This window comes from Sebastes umbrosus, chromosome 16 (genome assembly GCF_015220745.1).
Source record: "Sebastes umbrosus isolate fSebUmb1 chromosome 16, fSebUmb1.pri, whole genome shotgun sequence".
Classification (NCBI taxonomy): domain Eukaryota; kingdom Metazoa; phylum Chordata; class Actinopteri; order Perciformes; family Sebastidae; genus Sebastes; species Sebastes umbrosus.
Genome location: NC_051284.1, coordinates 16,196,613 through 16,216,914, shown reverse-complemented (window position 1 = coordinate 16,216,914; position 20,302 = coordinate 16,196,613). Strand labels below are relative to the sequence as shown.

General features: G+C 42.4%; 1 protein-coding gene across 3 annotated transcripts in view; it reads left to right on the top strand.

Moving 5' to 3' along the window:
• bahd1 (bromo adjacent homology domain containing 1) overlaps positions 1 to 20,091 on the top strand; it is a 42,357-nt gene extending 22,266 nt beyond the window's left edge. For all 3 annotated transcript variants that reach the window (XM_037746484.1, XM_037746485.1, XM_037746486.1), the window contains exons 2-7: positions 3,506 to 5,225; positions 9,787 to 10,196; positions 10,478 to 10,637; positions 10,756 to 10,835; positions 14,389 to 14,480; positions 14,725 to 20,091. In XM_037746484.1, the coding sequence (XP_037602412.1) occupies positions 3,629 to 5,225; positions 9,787 to 10,196; positions 10,478 to 10,637; positions 10,756 to 10,835; positions 14,389 to 14,480; positions 14,725 to 14,917 (2,532 nt within the window). In that variant the 5' untranslated portion in view covers positions 3,506 to 3,628 and the 3' untranslated portion in view covers positions 14,918 to 20,091. The remainder of the gene's footprint in view (positions 1 to 3,505; positions 5,226 to 9,786; positions 10,197 to 10,477; positions 10,638 to 10,755; positions 10,836 to 14,388; positions 14,481 to 14,724) is intronic.
• Positions 20,092 to 20,302: the final 211 nt, after the last annotated feature.

Sequence of the window (20,302 nt, the reverse complement as noted above, 5' to 3'; positions counted from 1 at the left end):
AGTCATGCACACTTTTGCCTTGTTTATTTATTATTATTTATAGTCTTGTATGTTTGATGTTCAATTCTCCATGTAGCATCCACACATACGCCTAGGTTTTGTAACAGCACTAACATTGTTTTACAGTGTAAAATTACTGACAACAAAATGTCCTGAAATAAATGTTGAGTTTTAAAGAACCTGTGCGTGTGTGTGTGTGTGTGTGTGTGTGTTTGTGTGTTTGTTTGTGTGTGTGCAGCTATCAGTTGTTGGTTTTCTTACCAGCGTTGAAAAGCAAGTAAATATCAGCCCACGGTATTAATTTGAAGCTGTTGTTTTATTAGTTGTGGTCAGTGTGGTGAAGGTCTAGCCAGGAATAATAATAATAATACTAACAATAATGCTCTTCAATGAACTCCTGTCCTTCCATTGTGCATGCTTTTCTTATTCAAATGAAGCAACTTGATTTGATATCCGCAGACAGAAACTCGATGCGAGGCTCCTTCTGTCCTCTTGTTATCTGGAAATTAAATTTCTCTCTCATGGATTGCATTTCACGGTTCACCGAGTCATTCGGCAATAAGGGCAGACAGAGCTATGAGATGGTTTTGAAAATGTCCAACCAGAGAGTTGTGTGTCCTCTCCGAAGACAAAGCGGGTTTTTGCATTTGTGGCATGACAGTTATGTTCTCAATAGTTTTTAAGATGACGTAAAAATGATGCAACAGATCACAGTTTACAACAAGTTTGTTCAGGTTTCAGTGTTGAGAAACAGAATAAAGCTCCTCATGTTGTCTGCTCCTTGTAATGAAAGCATGTCAACCCTCCATTAGGTGTTATATGATAGCAAGTTGTAAAAGAAAAGCAGATTTGTTGTGACGACATGAAGTCTAGTTAAATACTCGAGTGCACAAATAAGCTGCTGGTGAAATTAATCTGTTGTCATTATGCAGTGCAGAAACTAAAATTTGCATGCATGTTTGAGTCACTGCCATCATCGTTCTCATTTTTACGCATGCTACTTGCTTGCAAAATGGTTGAAGACTAAATTTTTAATGACCGTTACCAATATCATACTGTAGGGATGGAACAGGAAATGGCATATTGGCAAACGGGCATGTGGGAAAAGCAACAGCAGCAGAAATCAGCTGTGTTGTGTGTAATCTATGCAAATACAACTTGTGACATGAGAGAAGATTTAAGGCACACACACAAACAAAAACACACACACACACAAACACACGCACACACTCCTCTTGACTGCCCCTCCAGAGTCAATTAAAGTCAACTATAAGTGGTTCACTTTAAAAACGGGGCACAAAAATGACATTTAAACATGATGTAATGCACTTTGATTCATAGGAAGAAAACATCAGCAAGGGCATAAACATCATTTACAAATGGGCATATAAGAGCGTCTCGCATTGCAACCGGCTCCTGTCAGTAATTGTCAATACTAGAGATGTAGCAGGAAGTCATTTGTGTCCTGATGTGGGATTTTTTTGGAAAACGGTCCTGAGTATGATTGCAGATAAAGCCTGTTTTTACATAAAGGATGGGATTTTATTTGTTAGGCGATGCATTGTCATTCAAAATAAAATAAAGGCCGCTTGTTGATGAGGTCTCCATGCTGTCCTCCAATAAATGTTGCATCTGTATACTGTATATTGACAATTTCACAGTTGGAAAGGTAAACTTTCCAAATGTGTCCCAGTTTATGCCCTGTTGCAGTGACATAAGCTGACAGGAAGTAAACATGGACCCAAGCTGTTGCCTAGCGATGCAATTCCGTTGAAACGGTCTATAATTCATGTGGTGCTGAAACAGTTAGTAGATTATTAAATTAGATGGTCAACAGAAAATGAATCAGCAAGATTTAAAATTGATTTCTTAAACAAAACATCTCCAGTTCCAGCTTCTCCAGTGTGAGTATTTGCAGCTTTTCTCTGTTTGATAGCACTTTAAACTGAATATCTTTGGGGACCATTAGTTGGACAAAACAATACTTCTGAATATGACAACTTGAAAGAAAGAATCACACAAAAGCTCCTCTTTAAATCTTGTGTTTACCAGAGATGTGCTCAGTTTCTTAGAAATTCAGCATGAAAAAAAGCATAAAAAATGTCTAATCAACTAAAGAAATCTTAGTCATCTAAGACCAAAACAACCGACTAGTCAACTAAGAGGAGGCAGCCCTAGTATAAAGACTTGACGAAAGTATGACACATGAGCTTGACAGCCGATCACATGCCAGACGACACATGAAAAATGTGCAATCATAAGTAGCAGCTTGTTGAACAACCTAACTGATGGTATTTGTGTCGGGTATTAATGGAAGCTGGGATTCAGACAGTGTGTGATTGTGAAAGCTCAATGGTCGTCTGGCTGAAGAGTCACTTAATATAAAAAAAAAGAGCCCATGCTGACTTAGTTCTTGGAGGTCAAGTGGCGTAATTGTGTTTCAGGGCTGAAGGATGATCCATCTCTTCATGCTGCACGCAGCAGTGTCATTGCATAAAGGTCACTGGCAGTTGAATCATCAGGAGCTTTAAAGGTTTTCTCCTAAGTGAGGTGTTTTTGTGTGTTGAGCGAGAGAGAGCAAAGAGACTAAGCGTGAATTGCAGAGGATCGTAAAGCATATGCGTCTTCTACTATAAAGTTGCTGGAGTTGCTTTGATGTACTCTGTACCAGCCTGTTGACATGGAAACTGAAGAGGCTATTGTTCGACGAGTGTTTCCGCCGCCAGTGTTGGCGAAATAAGGATCAATTCATGAGTCATTTGATCACACTGTTTGTTTTTTGTGTCTCCAAATGTTGGAGAGCGACTCCTTCATTTCAGACCTCACAGTGATTTTAAAAGAGTTCGCCGCCCCTTTATACCTTGTAGGAAATGAAGTAGAAAACTCCCCTCGGTGTGAGACAGTCTTTTCATGTTTAATCTAATTATCGACTCTTTGGTGAGCCATAGTGCCACTCACAGAGATCTGCTACAGGCTGTGGCTAAAATTGAATCGGTGCGGCATTGTGAATTACGGATCCAGATTGCTCCTAAAAGCCTCTATCATATCAAACATTAAATGCATCACCTAAACTGTTTCTGTGCTCCTGTGTGTGAGTGGGTTGTAATATTGAGCTCCTGGTGGATTGTGTGAGTCATTAATGTGCTTCAACATGGATTCAAGGAGCTGAAAATGATCTTTATTGATACAAAGACGAAAAGGCAATATTTTTGTTTTCTTAAGACGGAGCAGACAAATTTGGAGTACGCATTGCCTCGGGCGTAACGTAACATTATGTGCTCTTTATCTCGGTTCATCTTCCGTCTTGTGTGTGCACAGTGAGTTTGCATGTCAAGGAGGAAGGTTGTCTAAGTGGTCATATTCTCCGGGGATCTGGACAGCAAACTAAGTAAAACCAGCTGTTGAATAATGCATCAAAAGATCCTGTCTGCTACATTAAGTCACTCTCAGATATCTCTGTCCATGTGTGGCTTTACAGTTAAATGTCCCATCTGTGTCTCCCCAGAGAGTGTATGGACCCAGGTGATGATCCATGATGATGCAGCTCGCTGAAGGCTCTCTCTGAGCTGAAACCCACCATCGTAGGACCCCCGTGGATGAAGACGAAGTGCCCCCGGACGCCGAGACCATGGTGAAAGCTCAGCCCGCGAAATGCGGGAGGCCCCGGAAGGAGAAGGGAAACAAGGAGAAAGGAGGTGGCGTTAAAAAAGGGAAAGAGAGGAAGAACGAGTTGAGAGGAAGGAAAAAGAAGGATAAGAAAGAGCCACATAGAAAGAAGACACTGGCGGTGGGTGATGGAGATGCGCTGGACTGTTGCGTCCTGCTCACCCGTCTGGAGGAGAAAGGAGTTGTGGGTAAAGAAAAGGACGCGCCAAAAGCCGGGAAACAAAAGAGGGGTAAAGTGAAGAAGAAGCTGCTCTCCAGCTCCAGTCAAAGAAGGACCAAATCTGGATTTAGGAAAACTTCCACAGCCAATCAGCAAACACTGGAACCAAAAATCAACCAAGCTGACGCCTTACTCATGTTTCCTGTCTTTGAGCCGCGCAGGCGGAGAATGGCCTCTCTCAATGCCGAGGCGGTCAACAGCTTGCTGCTCTACAGAAACCAATCTCTCGCGTCAAATCTCGCAAAGAAACGGCAGCCTTCTATTGAAGATAGCGTCACTAAAACTGAACATAGAGGTCGTAAAACCAAAAAGGTTCCTCCGGGAGGGAAAGCAGACCCAAAAGAAAGACCTAAAAAACAGAGGCGGTCAGCAGCGGAGGCTCAGAACATCGACTGGTTGGCTTTGTTTGCGCCAACGCCGCCGCGTCAGGCGGGCCTCACTGCTGCAACGCTGCTCAAACTCACCAGTTCCCAGTATGGAAACAAACGGCAAAAGAAGACGGAGCCCAAGCCGGGGAGTGAAGCAGCAGCAGCTACGACTCAGGATGAGATTAAGCCAGTAGGTGGAGGAACAACGCTGACCAAAAGAACAACACATCCCAAACACGAGGACCAAGTAAAGCACATAAAACAGGGTACAGAGGATCCTGTTCGTTCCCAGCTGGAATCTCCCATCCAGGGTTGCTGCAGTTTGTGTAAAAGCGAGGCTCTGGATCCGGAGTGGAAGGGCACCACAGGAGGACAGGAGTGTCTCAAACACGAGCTCCACCGCGGCCCTTCGCTGGGATTCTCCTTGAAAACAATCAAAGAGGAGCACGTGGAGGCCGAGGTGTCTTCCTGCTACTGCTGCTCCCAGGAGAGGTGCGTCGAATACTGTCACAGACTGGCTCTCTTCCTGGAGGACAAGACCTTCAAGGAACCAGAGGACGGCTCGCTGTTCCACCACCACCATCACCACCATCATCATCATCACCACCATCTGCAGTCCCCGCACTCTGTAACCCACCCAGCAGCCATAACCATCAGCCCGCACACGTACACCTGTTTCCCCGGCTACTACGTCCACTTCAGCCACCCGGACACGTCGCCCTCTCCCATATCACCCCTCGCTTCGTGCCCAAAGAGCGGCAAGAGACCCAAGCTGCTCCCCAGCACCGGTCCACAGCCCTCAGGGATTACCCATCCAGTGTACTGCTGCACCTCGGTGGAGGCGTGCTACGGAGAGCCCTGCAGGATCAACGGCTACTCCTCCTACACCAGTGTGATTCCAGCCATCGCCAGAGGAGGGTGCTCCTTCAGCCCCCCAGACTGCACCAACTGTAACCACGGCATCAAAAGAGGTGAGCAGACCGGAGATTGACATTACTGGGTTTACTTTTTGTCAACCTCCAGCAGTGTGTGTCAGAATTGTTTTTGAACAATTCAACAAGATGAGTTAATGCACTGGTATCTGTGTTGATGGCACTTATGTAACAACTTCCTCAAGTGCCTCAGATGTGAGGCAGAAGGACAGCAGAGTGTCCATCATCTCTTTCTCTTTAGAGTCCTTATAGGATGTGTATTTTTATTGCTGCTGCAGAGTTAAGTGTGGCAGTGATGTAGTGAAGATAAGCTTATCTTCATTTTTGGGGGGGTAATTTTTAATTACAATAGATTAACAACATAATGCAACACAAAAGAACATTTTACAGTAAATGAAGAACGAATAAAGAACAAGTGACAAAGCAAAACAAATCTGGGCACATATAATAGTTAACCGAAGTAGAATAAGCCATACCAATAAAATAAGGGAAAAGGGGCACACACAGTATACATAAAATACCACATTAATACAACATAAAACTTGCATTAAATCTTGAGCTTGAAGGTTAATTTTTGATCTTGGAAATAACAGTTTTACAAAAAATATCATACCACAAGGTCCACTTTCAGTCGCTGTATGAACAGTTGTGTCAGATGGTGAAGACCACAGATCATGGAGGGCTGATTGAAACTCCCACAAAGTCGGGACGCTTGTCCCACAAAGTCGGGAGGCTTGCAAAAGACAGATTAAAAAAAGAAAGGTCAAAAGAAGCAGCATTGGCAGCGATATTCTGATTTATTTTTTTTATTCCCTGTTCCCAAAACACAGGATCCTACATTTCCCATAATGCAACTCCATAGCATCTTTTGTTAGACTGCCTGATAAATGTCCACATCTTATAAATTATTGTCCCTCAGTTTGTAATAGTCTTTTTAACAGCAGCCATGTTGACATGTTATTGCATTGTGAACACTGGTGTAATTAATAACATGAATTATGGCCCTGATCCATTGAGGTGGGTCAGGGCTCTGGTGTTGTGCAGGCTGGCTACTAAATTATGAATCCTGCTATGGCGAAGGCATGACCTGCCCTACTCTGCCTCTGATTGGCCAGTACCAACCCAACCCTTCATTGGTAGTATTGCATGCTGGCTCACTGGCTGTGACACACAAAGGCCCAATTCCAGTCCGGCTCCTACACCCTCTCCCGACCCACTTCCACTCCGTTTGTGCCTTCGCGTGGAGGGTCCGCCTTATTTAGTGCCATCTCAAACCAATTAGCGAGGAGTGGAAGTGGGTTATAAAACCTTCCAACAGCGAGTCTACATTGATGCTCACTGACCACGTGCAACGCGGTTTTGTGTTGGAAGACACTCCGTACTTCATTGAGCTGTGAGTTCGGTGCCTTCAAATGAAACTCGTGAGCTCGTGTTTACAACATGGGAAGTCGTGTACACGATATGCTTGGCGTTCATGTGGTTAAGTTGTGAGAACACCGCTGCTAAGCAACGTCAATATTAACGTTATTGTCGGCGTCTAGAAGCCACAGAGGCTGAGGATTTAGCAAGCTGGCAAGCGGGTAACTTAATGCAGGAAATGCAAAGGCATAATGACAGAGGAGAAAGGATGTAGCTGTTGGGAATATCAACATTTTCCTCAGACACATAAAATTACAAATAAAAACAATATACGACAAAAATTACAATATATGAACTTATTATGAGCCGAAAACTTCCATGGCCTCCGCCATTTCTGACAACGTTAACAAACACGTCACAACTCTGAGCTTTCAGAACCTTTCCACTTACGAAGTCGTGAATACCACAAGAGGAGGGCGTTCATCTGGACTCTTCTCGTGAACACGACTACATTTGAAGGCTCCAATAGAACGGGACCATAATTAATTTAATCAGTTACACCGGTGTTTAGCCTGCATGGCTGCTGTGAAAAGAAGCTATTGAGGCTTTCTGTTATAAATGTGGAGATTGTAGTATTTTCTCAACTTCCTGCTGAGCCACAAGCAGGCTGAGCTCCTCTTGACAAGGAAACTAAACTTTTTGTAAAATCACTGACCCCTTTAAGTAAGACAGTAGGATTTCCTAATAAGTTTAAGTATTAAACGTTCATGAGCTCACACTAGTTATTAGGGTATTTTGTACGCAGTGTCTCCCTCCCTAATCCGGCTGCCACAGCAGTACAATGTGCTGAGAATAGCTATTATGTCGGGGCATTTTTAATCTCCCATTTTGGAATGTCACTTGAGTGGGAGGTAACAAAAAAAATATCAGATAAAGGGCAAGACCTCTTTTGTCTCCGTTTTGAATACAAGCAGCCGGACAGTGAATACAAGGCTTGTGCAGCTGAAACCTAATGAGCCGATTGTACAAGCTCCAGTGTCGGCAGTTAGCTGCTGAGTTCGAGTCAGAGATGTGAACTAGAACAGGAAAAACTCAGTGTGATGTCTGCGGTGTAACACGCAAGCATGGTATCTGCCTGAATGTGTGGGTGTATGGTTAAAAAGCACCTGAACGTGACCTCAAAACAACACTAATTACACGTGAACACACACTAGTGCACTGCTGCACCTCACTCTCTCTTTCTGTGGTCTCCAGCAGTGAAAAAGCAGGTCAGGCTGAGAGGGTCGAGACTCTCGTCGACAACAGCACCGACATCTTTAGGTTTTTACAAATAGATTTCATACGGGACATTTTGACATGTCACAGTAGGATAATACAGGTGTAAATAATAGGATTAATGATGGCTGAGTTCCATTTAGCTGCCTATCCTGGTATTGTGCATGCTGACTCATAATCACACTGTCATGGCTTACTGGCACGATTGAATTCCACAGAGCCATCGTTAATATTATTAGTAACACCTGTTGTTTTCCTGTCATGACAAGTCAACATGTCTGCGGTGAGAAGGCCGTGAGACGGTCCACCCACACAGGTGTTGCCACTTCTCTGCCTGATAGACCTCCCCTGTGTGCTGAATGTGAGTGTTACTGTATAGATCACGTTTGATTGACATCTCCCTCGTTCTCCTGTTCATTTTGTTTGCACCTGTCGGGGTGAAACAACTTACACCTTATTGGTCAGTGTGGTCTCCTAAAAGATTACAAACCTGAATTGTCACTTACGTTTTCAAAGGAAACTTATTTTCTTCCGGATTGTTTTTGGCGTATCACAAAATACGTTTCTAATCATAGTTCGTGGAAGTCTTCGTAGGGGAGGAGGAGGGATGGGGAGGATGGTGTCAAACAAACACAGCGCTTTCACCCAGGAGACAGCTGTTGGTGTCCCGTGTGAAAACCAGAAGTCAACGTTGACCTATTTTAATTTACATCCTTCACTTAAATGGGGATATCCCATTGTTCTGATTAGGGCTGTCAAAGTTAATGTAATAATAACGCGTTAACACAGATTTGTTTTAAGACCACTAATTTCTTTAACGCATTTACGCAACTTGCGATTTTTAGGTTGTACCAGAGTAAAGATACTGGCATCATATGAAACTAGAAAACTTAAGGAATCCATTGGTACCAACAATGTCATACTAGCTTGTCACGAAGGAGGCTGACTAACGCTCCAAACTTACACAACATTTTGACGAGGAAAGACTGGCATGGCCATTTTCAAAGGGGTCCCTTGACCTCTGACCTCAAGATATGTGAATAAAAATGGGTTCTCTGGGTACCCACGAGTCTCCCCTTTACAGACATGCCCACTTTATGATAATCACATGCAGTTTTGGGTCAAGTCATAGTCAAGTCAGCACACTGACAGCTGTTGTTGCCTGTTGGGCTTCAGTTTACCATGTTATGATTTGAGCATATTTCTTATGCTAAATGCAGTACCTGTGAGGGTTTCTGGACAATATCTGTCATTGTTTTGTGTTGTTAATTGATTTCCAATAATAACTATATACATACATTTGCATAAAGCAAGCATATTTGCACACTCCCATGTTGATAAGAGTATTAAATACCCTTTAAGGTACATTTTGAACGGATAAAAAATGGGCAATTAAATTGCAATTAATGGTGATTAACTATGGACAATCATGCGAATAATTGCGATTAAATATTTTAATCAATTGACAGCCCATACTAATAATATATAACCTATGTTGGCTGATGGTTCAGTAGGCCAACAGTGAAGCCAGTATCTTAATGCCTAACCTTAATGTATTCCCTCCGTGGAGGAAATGAAGGCTGCTGATGAAGTTTGGATCCAGTGAGCTGAGAGATCACGTTGGAATAAATTGACCATTAATTCACCTTAATGTCATCACCACAACTGTATCATGGGAGTGTGCACGACCTGTTCTTGTTGTTTCACACAGTTAGCGTTGGTGGTTTTCACTGTCAGCTTTATGGGGATGTCTAGTGTGTGTGTGTGTGTGTGTTAAAGGCTATAATTGACCTTAATTGAGGCTCTGTTTGTTATTTCTGCTGCTTCAGCGGAACTAATAACAACTGAGTGTCGCTCCGGTCTCTATTATGTAACCTTGTTAAAGGTTGTTGATCACTGTAGCTGCTCCTTAAACGACTGCCTGTCACTCTACTTCATTATGTTGCCTTTTCTGTTCCTTCCTCAGACAACTACCCATCGACCCTCAACGACCATCACAGTCCCTCCTCCGTCCCCGTCTGTCCCAGCCCCAGAACCCTCACTGGTTGCCCCTTTCCCACTGTGCCTCCTGCCGGCCAATCAGTGCCCCACGTTCAGACTCCGCTGTCCGACCCCAGCCAACCGCAGCCTCCGCCGCAGGTGGCGAGGGAGTGTCCGCAGAGTGCCAAGTCGCCCAGCGGGTCGAGGTCTGGCGCGCGCGGCACCGGCAGCATCAGCTCGGCTGTCTGCCCTCTCAACAGGGACAAGAAGCAGAAGCTCGGCTCTGCCAGCGTCGGAGGGCGAACGGTTGCCAAGCAGCCGAAGAACGGCCGCCAAAAATCCACCAACGGCTGGCAGCCAGTCGGCCTGCCCTTTCAGAAGGAGGTTTTCTCCGTGGTACGTAGAGAAAGTCATGCTGGTGCTTACATGACGGTGCCGCTTGTAATTAAATGTTGCGTCCTTTAATGTGCCTGTCTTAAGAGAGTACGGGATGATTTATCACACCGGCATCATGGTCACATTAGAGCTCATTCACTGTTTTTTGAGTTCCGTCCAACTTCCGACCGTCCACGTTTCTGTTGAGACACAAAAGTCATTCAATACAAATCACATCCTGGAGCTTTTTACTCCACAGCCTCTCAGAGCTTATCAGTGTTTCCTGCTGCCTGTGTTCCCAGGGAGAGGAGGCTCTGGTGCTGAGGAAGTGTTTCGAGGGAGTCCAGAGGGACGGGGAGTTGATTCGGGTCAGAGACACTGTTCTGCTGAAATCTGGACCTAGAAAGAAGTCTCTGCCTTACGTGGCCAAGATCTCAGCTCTGTGGGAAGAGCCGGAGTCAGGTAGGACACATACTGTATACCGTGTTTACCTCCAACACAAGAGAAGCTGAAGTAATGCAGTAATGACAGGCTCGAGCACCGAAGTGAACTGTGTGTGTTGTGTTTGTTTTTTCTTCAGGAGAGCTGATGATGAGTTTGTTTTGGTACTACCGCCCAGAACACACACAGGGGGGACGCAACCCCAGTATTCATTGTGAGGTGAGAAGCAAATCCGTTTATACCTTTTTAAAATACTGGTTCCTGAGTGGTCAGCATGTAAAATCACATACCAGGACACTCCAGACAGACTCCAGTTAACCGTTCATATTTATGCTTCATGCCATGTTAGCTTTTAAGGCCCAAATCCAGTTTTTGGCGTATCCAGATTGCGTCCAGATTGATTTTAGAAAGTCTGATCAGCAAAAAATTGGATCCAAACCACATTTGGAGGTGGTTTTAAATGCAATTCCAATCAGATTTCTACAGATCCGGACGCCGTGGCCGCTCAAATCGGATTTCAAAGTGTCTTTTGCATCAATCGCAACGCAACATACACACACAGTAACATCGCAGACCATCCCAATGTATTCCAGTCTCCTCTGTCGTTGAGTTTGTCTGGTGTGACGCTACTTGACAAGCGCGTCTGTCTGTCATTACTGACGCCTTGCCGTTACCACAGCAACCCATGTAGATAGGTTGGTGATGTCTGGAGACACAAATCCGATCCGATCACTTGCAGACAGTCTGTCTTAAAGATCTGATTTGAGAAAACAAATCGGATTTGCCTGCAGTCTCTCAAGTGGAAATAACATAACCATCAGCTAAACTGACTTTTACAACTTAAATTTAATTTAAATGATGAGGCTAAAAATATTTTATATTCCTGTTTTTGTCAGCAAATCACACAAAAAGACCAAAACCAACAATGAATTGATCCCTCTCACCAGTTTTTTTGCCTTTGTGTCAGTAACCATTGTTGTAGAAAAAACTATTAAAAACACAACAATGAGCCACACATCCGTTCTTTACTTACTTTATCATAAACCAGTTATTCCCAAAGACGGGGTCGGGACCCACAGGTGGGTTGCATTCAATGCTTGAAGTCGAAAAAAATAAGTGCCGGTGCTCTACTTATTCACATGTTGGCGTGTGTGTCAGCTGGTATCAGCAATTTCTTGCTTTGAAGGTTTTTGACTTAAAACTATGCAATTTGACATCATTTTGGACCATTAACCTACTAATTAAATTATTTTTATTTGATTCTATAAATCAAAAGAGCAGATTCAGAAAACTTTTAAATAATGTTTCATTAATTAAAATGTTGTGCCGTGCGTCGACTCATCCAGATGTTCCCCACATAGTTTTTATGTCCATATGGCTTATGAGGTGCGGTGCAAAAACTCTGGCGCCGTGCCATTATGAATCTCCCAAATAACCTGATATGGAGAACGCAGAGAAGAGTATCGGCAGCTTGTGAGAAGTTCCGGTACGCATGGAAAAAGTCACGGTACGCCAAGGAGTAAATGTAGAAGTGCCGGTTCTGCGTACTGGTGAGTACCGGCCCACTTGGAGGTCTGGTGTCTAGGAGATTTTATTAGGGTCGCCAAAAACAATTTGCTGAATTTCTTCCATAGATTTTTATTTAAGATTTATATCTGCAGTACACCTTTGAGCCACATGAGGGAGCCTGAATGTTCATATTGTTCTGATCATTGTTATAACTTTGAATCTAATGTGAGAGGCTGTTGACTTCAGTGCATCAAATGCATTTATTTGGTCTCACTTCTAAAGTATTTAACATGTGCATTTGTTTTCAATAAGACAGTCATTAAAACAAAGTTGTTATCGAACATATATCTCTGGTGTACCTATTCAAGATAATATAAGGCAATGCAAAAATGGTGTGTCGCTCTTCTCAAGATAGATTTATAAATATGGCCTATTGTGAATTGGGTCGTGATGGTTTGTCATCTTTAAAAAGTGGGTCCCCAGGAAGTCATTGTCATAAACATTGCCCCTGTTGTTTATTTTGAGTCATCCCACACACACACACACATACACACACACACACACACACACACACACACACACCGTCCTCCTGTGGTAAGTACTCTCTACTATACGTATTAATCCACTGCAGAAAATAGTCCCCAACAAGTCCTCTATTTATTTCATTAAAAACTAAAGTTCACAGCTTCTTAAATTATCTCTTTTTCAAAATGAAACTATATATTTGTGATCCGTTAGGAACAAATGGGTTCTGGGTCACAGACAGAGGAGGGAAGTAGATAGGTACTGAGAAACCGTTTAAGGCGTTGTTAGTTTTGGACTTATCATGAGATATGTGACAACAAGAAAATTATACAATGACACCAACATTATCTTGTAAACACTGTGTCCCTTTTTTTGTTGGATAAGTGTCCAGGGTATGTTTGCTTGCTTAATTCCTCGTCTAATTAAATACTTTTCCTGAGGATATATGAGGATTAGTTTGCAACACGACACACTAATGTTTCTAGCAATTACTCTGGAGCCTCTTCTCGTTCATTTCTTCCTATTTGTACTAGGGCTATCAAAGTTAACGTGATAACTCGTTGACGCCACTACTTTCTTTCATGCATAACGCAACTTGCGATTTTTAGGTTGTAGCGGGCTCAGTTTTAAAGCGAAAGTGAAGATACCGGCATCATATGAAACTAGAAAATCCTAATGAATCCATTTGGTATCAACCATGTTATACTAGCTTGTCGTGAAGGAGACTAAATAACACTCCAAAGTTACACAAAATTTTGCCGAGGAGAAGCTCGCATTGCCATTTTCAAAGGGGTCCCTTGACCTCTGACCTTCAGATATGTGAATGTAAATGGGTTCTATGGGTACCCACGAGTCTCCCCTTTACAGACATGCCTACTTTATGATAATCACATACAGTTTGGGGCAAGTCCTAGTCAAATCAGCACACTGACACACTGACAGCTGTTGTCTGTTGGGCTGCAGTTTGCCATGTTATGATTTGAGCGTATCTTTTTATGCTTAATGCAGTACCTGTGAGGGTTTCTGGACAATATTTGTCATTGTTTTGTGTTGTTAATTGATTTCCAATAATAAATATATACATACATTTGTATAAAGCAAGTATATTTGCCCACTCCCATGTTGATAAGAGTATTAAATACTTACATACATTTTGAACAGATAAAAAATGTGTGATTCATTTGAGATTAATCATGATTAACTACGGACAATGCTGTGATTGACTGGATTACATTTTTTAAACGATTGACAGCCCTAATCAAAATAAAAACATCACAATTCAAGAGAAGACTCCTGAGATTTTGGTTTAACTCAGTAACTGAAAATGTGTTTGAAAGAGATGAACAAACACACATACGCTGGCAGACACACATGTTGAAGAGCGGCTTCTGTAGACCTTGCGTCGTGTTGTCGGTAATCTCCCAGAGGAACAAGTTGCACTTTATTAAATCTCTAGAAACAATAAACCACATGAAGTCTTATCATTTCTCTGCTGCACTAACAAACAACAAACACATCAGAGCAGCGGTGTGAGAACAGAAGCAGGGCTTTGGCTCAGAGGAAGAAAACATCTTTCTTTGTCTTTACGTCTGGAAGTGAAGGTGAAGCAGAAGTGATCGTGCACAATGACGCAGACAGAAGTTGTCCTTTAATATCTCTGTGTACATGTGCAGACTGTGAAGGCTTAAAAGAGTCTTTTCTTTGGATCTAACACATGACTGAAACTTTCTTTCTCCAGAATGAGATCTTTGCGTCTCGTCACCAGGATGTGAACAGTGTGGCCTGTATTGAAGACAAATGCTATGTCCTAACACTGGCACAGTATTGTCGGTAAGAAAGAACACTTTTTGGTGGCTTTAGCACATTTCTTTGAAGTATATTTCTTGCTTTTGAAAGATTACATGGTCCTGCTGAGAAAATCCCACAGTGCTGGTTTTTGAAGCCCAAAACAATTCACACCGTTTAACATAAAAAGCAGGCATGTTTTCCCCGAATCTCAGACAGTTTGAATTGTTTTTCTAAATGCTTTTTGAAGACATTTGAGTCTGATGTCCTGTATTTGTGCTTCGAACAGATTTTGTGCCTTGGTAAAACGCCATAGGGAGGGCGTGCGCGACTGTGCTGCCTCCCTCGTGGTGCCACCCGTTGTCGGCAACGCCATGCCCACCCACCACTGTGTGCCCGATGACGTCGACCCAGAGCTGGTGTATTTCTGTCGACACGTCTATGACTTCCGCTACGGCCGCCTCCTCAAGAACCTGCAGTAGCATCTAACCGGGAGCGTGACACACAATGCTATGGGACGTGAGATAATGTTCTACATCCTCCACAACTTTAACTAGCTACATACCTACCTGCTGCCTGCTGTGACAGGAACTGGAAGTTTAGGATGAAGGATTGAGAGATGAGCTTCTTTTTGTTTTGAAATCTCGTACTCATACTTACATGCCACACATTTATTTAGTGAGAGCGATGGCTTGACATATTGTAATATGAGTTAATATGGCGCCGTAATGGTCTTTATCATACATGGCTCCGTGGTGTCGTAGCAGCTGTGTGAAGAACCTGGAACGTACTCTGCTGTAGAAAAATGCTACTGTAGCTCTTAGAAATGTGACATTTGATAGATATGAAGAGAGGTGGGTGTTACATGTGAATTATGTTACTGTCTGCCTGACAGATATCAGACACAAAATGTGTCTCAATGATACGCCATAACTAAAGCAAATTTGGGGCATATCGTGCCACATCGGTCCTTGAGAAGAGATTTCTCAAGTGGCTGAAGATTCACATTTGAATCACATTTGAACATTAGATATCTCTGTAAGTCAGATGTTTTTACAGATGTTTTACAGAAAAGCTCCAGAGTGAACATTTGTCTTCTTAATTAAGGAATAGTGTTTAGGAAATGTGCTATTTCCCCTTTCTTTACGAAAGCTAGATGAGATGATTGATGTCTGTATGGTGAATATGAACCTACTGTGAGCAATGCACTGCACCAGTTAGCTTAGCATAAAGACTGGAAATGGGGGAAACAGCTAGCCAGGCTCTGTCTAAAGCTAGGCTAGCTGTTTCCCTAGGCTAACGTTAGCTGTTTTCTCTGTCTTTGGACAGAGCCTGTCTAGCTGTTTCCCTAGGCTAACGTTAGCTGTTTTCTCTGTCTTTGGACAGAGTCTGGCTAGCTGTTTCTCCAGGTTATCGTTAGCTGTTTTTCCTACTGTATTTCCTGTCTTTTGACAGAGTCTGGCTAGCTGTTTCCCTAGGCCAACGTTAGCAGTTTTCCCTGTCTTTGGACAGAGTCTGGCTAGCTGTTTTCTCTGTCTCTGGACAGAGTCTGTCTAGCTGTTTCCCTAGGCTAACGTTAGCTGTTTTCTCTGTCTTTGGACAGAGTCTGGCTAGCTGTTTTCCCTAGGCTAACGTTAGCTGTTTTCTCTGTCTTTGGACAGAGCCTGGCTAGATGTTTCCCTTGGCTAACGTTAGCTGTATTCCCTGTCTTTGGACAGTCTGGCTGGCTGTTAGCTGTTTTTTTTCTGTCTTTTGACAGAGCCTGGCTAGCTGTTTCCCTAGGATATCGTTCTCTGTTTTTCCTGCTGTATTTCCTGTTTTTAGACAGAGTCTGGCTAACTGTTTCCCTAGGCTAACGTTAGCTGTTTTCTCTGTCTTTGGACAGAGCCTGGCTAGCTGTTTTCTCTGTCTTTGGACAGAGTCTGGCTAACTGTTTCCCTAGGCTAACTTTAGCTGTTTTCCCTGTCTTTGGACAGAGTCTGGTTAACTGTTTCCCTAGGCTAACTTTAGCTGTTTTCTCTGTCTTTGGACAGAGCCTGGCTAACTGTTTCCCTAGGCTAACGTTAGCTGTTTTCTCTGTCTTTGGACAGAGTCTGTCTAGCTGTTTCCCTAGGCTAACGTTAGCTGTTTTCTCTGTCTTTGGACAGAGTCTGTCTAGCTGTTTCCCTAGGCTAACGTTAGCTGTTTTCTCTGTCTTTGGACAGAGTCTGTCTAGCTGTTTCCCTAGGCTAACGTTAGCTGTTTTCTCTGTCTTTGGACAGAGTCTGTCTAGCTGTTTCCCTAGGCTAACGTTAGCTGTTTTCTCTGTCTTTGGACAGAGCCCGGCTAGCTGTTTTCCCTTGTTTCCAGTCTTTGTGCTAAACTAATCTAAGCTGAGGTAACCGGCTGCTGGCTCCAGACACATTCAGTATTTACCAGACAAACATGAGCTGTAGTATCAATATTCTCATTTAACTCTTGGCAAGAAAACAAATTAGCTTTTCCCGGCTCTATGATTTAACATTTCCATTTTCATGTAATTGTGATTGACCTGTAGGTCTATGTAGTAAACTACGACCACAGCTGTGAGGAAAGTTCTTGATCAGAAGGTTTGATCAAATGAATTTCAACCTTATTACCACTGATTAAGTTCATGCACAGCAAACAATTAAACCATTTCTTGGCTGCACCTCTCGCTGATTTTCTGAGAGATTTATAGGTTTTTATGTAACTCTTCAATTCACCTGAGTTGGTGATTCTCACAATAGACCTGCACTCTACGAAGAAAGCACACTCCAGTTTGTTTGATTTCGCAGTGTGAAGACGTCTAATGAGCCGAGCACTGAGCATTTGTTATGCCAATGCTGAGGAATATTTGACTTTCTCAAAGCTGGTTGCCAGAGGTGTGATATGACTCCGGTGTCAGCTAACTGTATATTTGCATTTATATATCTGGATGAGTGTCTGTTCGTGGCAGATGGCATCAGTTAGTCACCTATATTCTTGTTTCTTCACCGATGAGATGGTGAGTAATGTATTCAGTGTAGCATTTAGATCTGTGATGATGATCCATTCCTATGTTTGAGAGAAGATATGTATTTATTTCTGTACTGAGAAAATATAATTTATTTTCAAAAGATAATTTTAAAGAATAGAGTTTTAGATGAGTGGCTTTCATTCCTGATTATAAAGGAGCTCTCTCCTTCTTAGCTGCACTGTCTAAGATGAAAAAGTGTGTGAGTCATTTGCAATAGTATTTCTGTGACTGATGAGCTTGCTCGCCCAGTACAAGCCTATTAAATGTTGTGTAGAGATGTTGAAGTCCTCCGGGCAGATTCGAGGACACATTTAGAAGTATCTCAGATACAGTTTGAAGGACACCTGCTAACATGTGACCAGAGATGCTTAACCTGCAGGACCAAAACGTACCTTGGCCTCTCCCAGCTTCCTGTCATTCTCCTGTCACTTCTCCTCAGATGATAAAAAAAGCTTTGCCTCTTTCACCTTTAAATGCCGAATGCTACGACGATTTAAAACCTACCTTGCCATTAGCCTGTGCCCTTGATCTTGCTGCCTTATAGAACATTCCCAGCCTTTCATTTAGAAATGTGTACCGATATCAGCCTGGAGTAATGAAGCTTCTTAGTGTGCTGATCTTGATTCCTACAGTACATGCTTGAGACGTATCTCAGGTCCATTGCATTCATGTGATCTTGTGTGATCTGAAAGATAAAAAAACTGATCCTTGATCAACGCTTTTTTTTTTGGCAAAAGTCTGCCCAAGTAATCTGTTATAGAAACGTGGCTGTTAAAGGAACAGTGTGTAAAATTTAGGAGGATCTATTGGCAGAAATGGAATATAATATTAAGTATGTTTTCAATTCTCTGAAAATAAGAATAATTTTTGTTACCTTAGAATGAGCCGTTTATATCTACATACGGAGTGGGTCCTCTTTACGGAGCCAACCCGCCACGTTTCTACAGCAGCCCAGAACGGACAAACGAAACACTTGCTCTAGATAGGGCCATTTGTGTTTTCAGGTTTTCGCATTGACCACTGAAATTCTCCCACACGCTTGGTCACACGGGAGAAATTTCAGTTGGTTGCAATCTGTAACCTCACCACTAGATGCCGCCGAATCTTACACACTGCACCTTTAAATGATTAGCTCAACATTTGGGGAAATGCTCTTTACGTTCTTGTTGAGAGAAGATTGATACCAATCTCATACCTGTACGCTAAATATGAAACTATACAGCCAGCACCCGATTGGTGTACCTCTAAAGCTCACTAACTAACATGCCTCTTTATGCTAAGCTAAGCTGAGTTAACTGTCTGTTGGCTGTAGCTTCATATTTAGCGTACAGACATGAGTGTGGTATTGATTTTCTAATCTGACTCTCGACAAGAATATCCCAAAATTTTGAGTTTGTACTTTTGTGCTTCTCGCAGAACAGCGGCTGTAGTCAGCTTGAATTCACATCGTTTGCGATGAATTTCAGTCGCAAAAGGTATCAAAATGTCCACAGAAACTCCTCTAATCCACTTCTTCATCATAATCCACCTCTCAGCTGTCCATCTGTACGCTCATTATGTTCCAAACAAAAGACACAACTTCCTGGCAGAGCGTGAAGCAGCGGGGAAATGGATTATGCTGCAGGAGTGTTTGATTATAAGTCTTTTACTCTGTTTTGAAACTAGTCACCACTTGAATCTTTTGTATCTGACATGCTTTAAGGTGACCACAAGCGCTGTTGAACATGAACTGCAAGCTATTTACAGCCACCTTCAAAGCACCGGGGGGGTATTTGATTGTGAAAAGATAGAGTTTGGGTGGAGCATCACTTGAAAATGCCCACATCCTGCCTACTTCTGCTTTACACGCTGTACAAAAGATTGAGTAGATTACTTGTGTGTGTTAATTTTGCAATTACATAGAATCCCCTATGATTAATATTTGACTTTCAAATAAGCCTCTAGTTCATATTGGTTAATTCAATTCATTAGGTGGAAATTGAAAGAATGGACCGTGCCATTTCAATCAAACCAAAGGTCATATATCAAAACTACACCACACTTTCTCCACTGACTGAAACATGTTATTGAATACTGATGGATGGTGGATGTACAGTAAATCCCACCCAGCACAATCCAACAAAGCAGAATTGGGTATACTACATTTGGTTTTGCAATTTAAAATCCCCCCGGGTGTTCTGGATCACACATATTATGGCCTTAGGAATCACTCAGCAAACTAATTATGTTTAATCAAGATGTGTGATACTTATGTCTTAATTGGTCCTCTGTGCCTGTTCCCATTAACCCGTATAACGTTTTCCACGAAGACAAGGATGAGCTGTTGTTTCTACCCACCTTCCAAATGCCTTTCATTTTAACCAGACGGCGCTGGTTTGATCTTGAATCACCACAAAGAAATGTTTGCACCAAAAAGAGAGCGAGCGAGAGAGAGAGGGGGAAGGTATCGAAATTTAATTTCATTCCCAGGTGTACAAAAAAAAAAAAACTTTGGTTCTTCTGATGTGAATTTATGTTCATATTCTTTGCATGGCGTTTTTGGAAATATTAATCACAGCACAGATTATTTGTATGGTTTCAAATGGACCTCTGTAATATAAGAAAAATATTTAATTGTAATAAATAATATATGAGTTTGAACATGTGTTTGGGAGTTTTTTTTTCATGGCTTAGTTTAATTAGCAATAAATCCTCTAGCCAGGGAGAGAGCTGTAGTAATAGATGTTGCCCACATGGGGGCTCACTCAGCCAATATTTTTTATATCTGATTGGTTTTATCTTCACAGTGATCAGAGCACTGAGATTTTAAAGGGTTTCAAAGAATAATATTAATATTTATCTGTCAAATATT